This window comes from Gallinula chloropus (assembly GCF_964237585.1).
Source record: "Gallinula chloropus genome assembly, chromosome: 27".
Lineage (NCBI taxonomy): Eukaryota > Metazoa > Chordata > Aves > Gruiformes > Rallidae > Gallinula > Gallinula chloropus.
In genome coordinates, this window is record NC_140112.1 from 5,366,510 (window position 1) to 5,373,341 (window position 6,832).

Sequence of the window (6,832 nt, forward strand, 5' to 3'; positions counted from 1 at the left end):
AAACCTGGACCCTTCTGCTTCATGGGGCCTGACAGGTCGCCTCCAGGCACAGCCCCCACAGGCCTTTTTAACCCTGAGCCCAGCAGCCAAGCACTTACCCAGGGCTTTCCCTACCTCCCAAACACGGTACCAGGGCAGCCCAGCAACACCCTCCCACCAGGACTTGTTTTTCCCAGGAACATCTACCTGGGAAGATACCTCTGGCGGGGGGGTTGGAGCTCTGTGATCCTTGGGGTCCCTTCCAACCCAGACCAGTCTGGGATTCTGTGATTCTAAGAGGTGCAGGATCCATCCTAAGGAAGGGATCAGCCGTGCGGGATGGACCCTGCCATGGGGACAGATGTCAGGTCTCGTGGGTGGCAGCAGAAGGAACGTGGCCTCTTGCTCTTTGGCTCCACTGATCCCTGTGATGCAGTGCTGGGGCTTCGCAGAGCCACTGGCAGACCCCAGCTTGGAAAGTGGATTTGGATGGGCCTGATCCTGCTCACAGACCTGTTCACCCCTCCTGTCCAGCCTTGGAAAGCCTGCAGGAACAACAAAACAACAGCTCCCCCCAAAAGCCCACACTCTTCCTCCATACCAAGCCACAGCAGCACTCACGCTCCCAAGATGAGCCCAAAGCTCCAGCAAACACCACCCCAAACCACCTGAGGCCCACAGGCATTAAACAACCAGGTGCTTTGCAAAGCATCACCAAGTGCCACCATCCTTCACAAAACCCCTGCAGCAACCTGCCCTGGGTGCTTTCCCACACCCCAGAGATGGGCTCACCCAGTGCTAGGGGCACCCATGGGTGAGCAGCATCCTGCTACATCAGGCAGCTTCCCCCTGCCAGCTCACATCCCCACACAGCCACCCTGAGCTGGGTGGGTGGAAGCTGGCTAACCACCCCAGGAGTTGCACCAGAGCTGGTGTGTCACACCAGCCCCATCCCCTCCAGCAGGATGAGCCTGAGAAGCAGAGCTTTATTGCTTTTGGCCCTCTCACTTCTTTTTGTGTGTCATTAAGGTGTTAACGGGCTTCAGGGGGGCTCCCATTCCCGAGCTGCAGCAGCAAAGAGGGAAGAGAGGGCTCCTAATGTAACGAGATGTAATTAAAGACAGGCTGGGAGCCCCATGCTGTGTGGTGTTGAGCATCACTGAGACCCAACACGTTGATGCTGCTGGTCCTCTGCAGCGAGCAGAAGCCAGGACTCTTGTGCACTAACTGTGGATGCCTGGTATTAATTATAGCCAGGCCTGAATCAATCAATAAAGTAAAAATGAGGAGTGATTCCAGCCAGCTGTGTGGAGCCACCACCAGCACGAGGGATGGGCCTGGCCCTGCAGCAGCATCTTTAGCCATTGCTGTAGAATACGCTAGCACCGTTGGGTTTATTGTTAGCAGTAGGGATTTCCTCTCTGAGCTCAGGAAGGGTCTGAAGGATTGCCCTCATGTGCTGTGTGGTGGGGTTCCCTCCTCCTGCCCATACCTCAGCGCAGTGGTACAACACTGACCCTGCACCAGGTGGGATGCTAAACCCCATCCCAAAGCCCCCGGGAGGCTTTGCTCAGCTGTCACCTTGGAAGAGGTTTGCATCCCTGTCCCCTGACCTGGCAGAGGAACGGGGTGCCAGTCCCTAAGGATTGTTGGGAATGGGGGAAAACACAAGGAAATCCAGATTGGGATGGGGAAAGCAGATGAGATCCCCCTGGACCGACAGCTCCCAGCCACCCCCAGGTAGCACCGGGGATGGAGAAGAAACAGAGACAACCTCAGGGTCTCTGCACCTCGACTCACCTCTCCTAAGAGCCCTGGAAGGAGGCAAAGCAAAGGCTCAGAGGCACCAGCTCGGATCCAGCCCAGCCTCAGCACATGTAATGGAATAAACCACCAACCCTGAGGCTCTACATGGGTGAAAAGGAGCTTTCCAGCCCAAAATGCCCCATGCCCTGGTGATGCCGTGGGTGCCGTGGGGCAGGTCACCCTACTCCTGCTCTTGTCCCACCATCCCAGCACGCCTGAGCCAGGAAGTCCCCGATGCCCCAGGCGCTCGGGTTTGCTGGGTTTTGGCCCTATAGTCGCTCTCTAAATATCTATACACACACACACAGTAATTACATGGGAAAGAGCTAAAATCTGCTGAACAAACAAGCCAGGAGAGCCAGTACCTGCTATTCCACCTGCTCCTCATGCCCTCTCCGATCCACTGTGGTTTCTGCTCATGACACCAAGATTAATGACTAATTACTCGCCCCATAATGAGTGCAGGTATTTAACTTTCAGCTCACCTTCCCTCACTTGCCTTAGTCGGCTCTTGTGTCTGGATGCTCGGACACTCAAGGCTTTGCCTGGTTATCCATCAACCTGTCATCAGCACACCCCTTCCCATCAGGATTTTAAATAGGATGGAGATTTTTTTTTGTTAAACTCCCATGAATCTCCTTCGAGCCACCGGAGAGCCTATGAACACTATAAACATGAATACTGGAGAGTCTACTAAGAAAATATATATTTGTGTGTGTATTAAATATTCAGATTCATGCAACAGATATACCATGCAGCTGTACTGTGTTACTGGTTAGATTTCACTGCAGTATAAATATATTATAGGCCACAGCATAGTTGCTCCAGTTTTATATATAGATATATATATATATATATAAAAAAAAAAGAGAGAGAGAGAGAGATGCTTTTTTCCCAACTCATTTTTCAATGTGTCAGTGGAGGTGTCTTTGGTGATCCTGGAAATATCAGTGATGGAAGTGTCAGCTAAATAAATAAATAACCCCCAAGGGCTTGATTTATTTCCCCATCCCTCCCGATGCTCCAGCATAGAAAAATTTAAGACTTAATAAATAATGTGCCGTCATACTAATTATCCCTCCCCTGGGCCTCACACTGGCATACTGCAGTGGCTGAAACTATTGCAGCATGCAGCATTTTCAGTTATGAAACATGAGGCTGGGCGATGCGCTCGCACTTGGCATTCCCGGGGCAGAAAGCGGAGCCTCCAAGCAATCCCGACCCACGGCTGCATCTCCCCTTCCTTACGCTCTGCCTGAGCCTTCCCAGCCCATCCCTGTGCCTGGAAGCTGGCACCCAGCTCCGTGGGACAGGGACTGATGTTCGTGGTACCCCTGGGACAGGCTGCCCAGGGGGTGTGGAGTCTCCATCTCTGGAGAGATTCAAGACCCATCTGGACACCGACCTGTGTGCCCTGTCCTAGGGACCCTGCTTGGGCAGGGGGTTGGACCTGATGGGCTCCGGAGGTCCCTTCCAACCCCTGTGATTCAGTGACTCTGTGATAGCCCAGAGCTGCCCCCTGCCCCCCATTTTCCCTCCCCCAGCATCCTCATCCCGGTGTTTGGCATGCCCAACCGCTCCGTTCCCTTTGGAAACCCACAAACCTGGGATGGGAGGAGGGAATCAAAAGCGGTTGGGTGGGTTGCTGGGGGTCGGTGGGGTTTTTCCTTGCACGAACGCTTACTCAGGGTGGAAATCAAAGGTTAAAAGTCACTTACACAGCTATTGCTTCCCATGCAGAACCAAAGATACACCGTAGAAAATACTGTATTAACTACAATGCAGAGCAGCACTCGATATCTGCAATTGTTCCACTTCAGCTTTAAATGCGGGACTAGATTTGCAGCGACTAGACATCGGTTAGCATTTTGGTGATATTCACATAGTTTGTGTTAGCTAGGGTGCAATTGGCTGTCTTCAAGTTCTCCTCCCTAAAATCCTCATTGCTATTGTTTACGCCTTCCTGAATCTCCATATAATCAGACTTACTAATGGTAGAGGCACTTCTGCTTTTCTTTAGGTCAGGGGAAGAGGGGATCTTTGGGCAGCTGGTTACTTGCAAATATTGAGCCTGCTCCTCTCCCTCGGTCTCCCGGTGGTAGAAGTAATTGAAGTTAGAGACTATGACGGGCACGGGTAAGGCAATCGTTAATACGCCAGCGATGGCACACAAGGAACCCACTATTTTCCCCCCGATGGTCGTGGGGACCATGTCTCCGTAGCCAACAGTCGTCATGGAAACCACGGCCCACCAGAAGGCATCGGGGATGCTCGGGAACTGGGACTCGCTCTCGTCGGCCTCGGCGAAGTAGACGGCGCTGGAGAAGAGGATGACGCCGATGAAGAGGAAGAAGATGAGCAAGCCCAGCTCCCGCATGCTGGCCTTGAGGGTCTGCCCCAGGATCTGCAGCCCCTTGGAGTGCCGGGAGAGCTTGAAGATCCTGAAGACCCGCACCAAGCGGATGACTCGAAGGATGGCCAGGGACATGGCTTGCTGGCCCTGCTGACCATCCTCTGGCTTCTCAGCCAGCTCTGTCCCCAGGGTGATGAAGTAGGGAATGATGGCCACGATGTCTATAATGTTCATGATGTTGGTAAAAAACCCAGCCTTGCTGGGGCAGGCGAAAAACCTCACCAAGAACTCAAAGGAGAACCAGATGATGCAAAGGGTCTCCACGATGAAGAAGGGGTCTGTGAAAGAGGTGGACTGCTGGTACCCCATGCTGCTGTTGGAGTAGGGGGGGTGGCTCAGCCCGCTGCCGTGCATGTCTTCATTCTCATCCCGAAAAATGGGCAAGGTTTCCAGGCAAAAGCTGACGATGGAGATTAAAATCACCATGACGGAGACAATAGCGATAATCCTGGCAGGGCCTGAGCTCTCAGGGTACTCAAAGAGCAACCACACTTGTCTCTGGAACTCATTCTCAGGCAGCGGTCTTTCCTCTTCTTTGATGTAGCCTTCATCCTCCCGAAACATCTCCATGGCTTCTTCCCCCAGTTCATAGAAACGAATCTCTTCTGAGAAGATATCTAAGGGCACGTTAACCGGCCTCCTCAACCTCCCACCGGACTGGTAATAGTACAAAATCGCATCGAAACTGGGTCTGTTCCTGTCAAAGAAATACTCGTTCCGGAGAGGGTCAAAATACCTCATCCTCTTTTTTGGGTCCCCCAGTAAGGTCTCTGGAAACTGGGCTAACGTCTTGAGCTGCGTCTCGAAGCGCAGACCCGAAATGTTGATGACCACCCTCTCGCAGCACTCATGGTCGGTCTCGGGGTTATACGTGTCCTGCGGGTGACCGGGAAGAGCTGCAGCTTCATCTGCAGGATCTCCAGTGGCAACTGTCATATTGGGGTTGAAAGGAAATCCTTATGCTAAACTCTTCCCAGTGCCCGGCGGTGGGAGCGGGTTCAGGGCAGGGCTACTATCCTGCGGAAGGACAGGGACGTAGGTTTGGAAGAGTCTCATGAAAAGGCGAAGGGGTGGGGGGGAGAAAAAAAGAGAAAAACTGAAAATAAAATAGAAAATAAAACAAATAAAAAGGAAAGAAAATTGCCCCTGCTGAGAGAGAGAGAGAGAGGGAATAAAGTTGGGGGGGGAGGAGAGCAGGTCCCTTCACTAGCACATCTAGCCCCTTCCTCGGGGGGGTGTTAATTTGCTGCCTTTTGGGATGGAGTTGAAAAACTCCCATCTAAACCCCTTTGTCAGGTGGAAGAGAGAAAAACACCTGAGGAACTGTCACTGACTGCAAACCCGGCGTGGAGAAACCAGTGGGGGCAAAGTGGGACATTTTTGGCTAAAAATAAAAATTCCTATTTAAAAAAAAACCCCAAAACCCCCCAGAACAAAACCCCCAAATCCCTAAGGAAATGAGGGAGAAGGGAGGAGAAAGGAAGGAAGAGAAATCACCCCCTTCCAGCCCTAAAGTGGCGAGGGGACCCCGGTGAGGTGCCGGGGAGAGGCAGAGCAGCGGGCTCAGCTCGTTTCCAGACATGCAGTGAAAGGGTTAACACTTAACCATGCGATTGCAGGCGAACCGACCCATCTAAGGGGCTCGAGTTTTAGGTTCCAACACCTTCCCAAACCTCTCACCCTGGCCATAAAGCACCGGAGGCGACATGCTGCCCTCCCTGCCTGCAGCATCCCGGGCGAGCTGCCCCACGGACCACTGCAGTCCCCCTCCTCGACCGCTGGTGTCCCACCTCCTGTCATCCTCTGCAAACCACCATGGCACACAGAAAACAAATCACATTACCTGGAGAAGCCAAATCTTAGTGTCTCTTAGTAACACCGATTATCTGACCCTGGGGAAATCCTAGAGAGAAACACAGGCTTCCAAGATCCCCATAATTTCCTCTCTCTTCAAAGTTAAAAATAATGGTGAGTCATCGTAGAAAAAGGAGAAGGGACATAAAAGGGGTTAGATTCCCAGATGGTGGAAGTCAGGTCTTGTAATGGTTTGGACTGGAGAGAGAGAGAAAGAGAGACAGAGAGACAGAGAGACAGAAGCCTTCTCGGTAGCGGCTGCAGCTCTGCACTTCAGGGCAGATGAGCGTCTGTCTGATGCCTTCGGTACGGCGGGGAGAAGCTGCTGAGCTCAGCAAAACCCGATGTCCCCAGTGTCCTCGGGAGGTGTGGCATCGCCTGGAAAAAACACCAAGAAGGTAACGAGCTGCTGGGGTTTGGGAGGGGGTGAGGGGGTGTGGGGTTGGGGGTTGTTGAAAGGAGCCTCTGCAGAGCCCCGGCTCCTCCAGACACCCCCTTTTTGCCTCCCTGCGAGCTGCTTGCCCGCTGCCTGGCCAACCTGCACTGCAACACGAGAGGAGGGCGAGAGCGCGCTAGCGGCGAGGCGGAAAAACACCAGAGCCCCATCTCCCTGCGCTCCCCGCTCAGCGCCGCGGCAGGCAGCGGCGACGGGCTGCCCGCGGGAGCCGGTGCCAGGCGAGGGGGGGGAAAGACGCAGCACACACACCCCCCCCCCAACCACCACCACCACCCCTTCCCCTCACCCTCCGCCCTCAGCTGCTGAGGTGGGTTCCCAGCACC

The 6,832-nt window shown here is 53.6% G+C and overlaps 1 protein-coding gene across 1 annotated transcript; it reads right to left on the reverse strand.

The window, feature by feature from the left end:
* Nucleotides 1-3,634: 3,634 nt before the first annotated feature.
* On the reverse strand, nucleotides 3,635-5,134 carry LOC311201519 (potassium voltage-gated channel subfamily A member 2; the record flags this gene model as incomplete). The annotated part of the gene is made up of 1 exon (XM_084275911.1): nucleotides 3,635-5,134. One exon carries the CDS (start codon nucleotides 5,132-5,134, stop codon nucleotides 3,635-3,637), a length of 1,500 nt encoding a protein of 499 aa, XP_084132037.1.
* Between the last annotated feature and the right edge of the window lie 1,698 nt (nucleotides 5,135-6,832).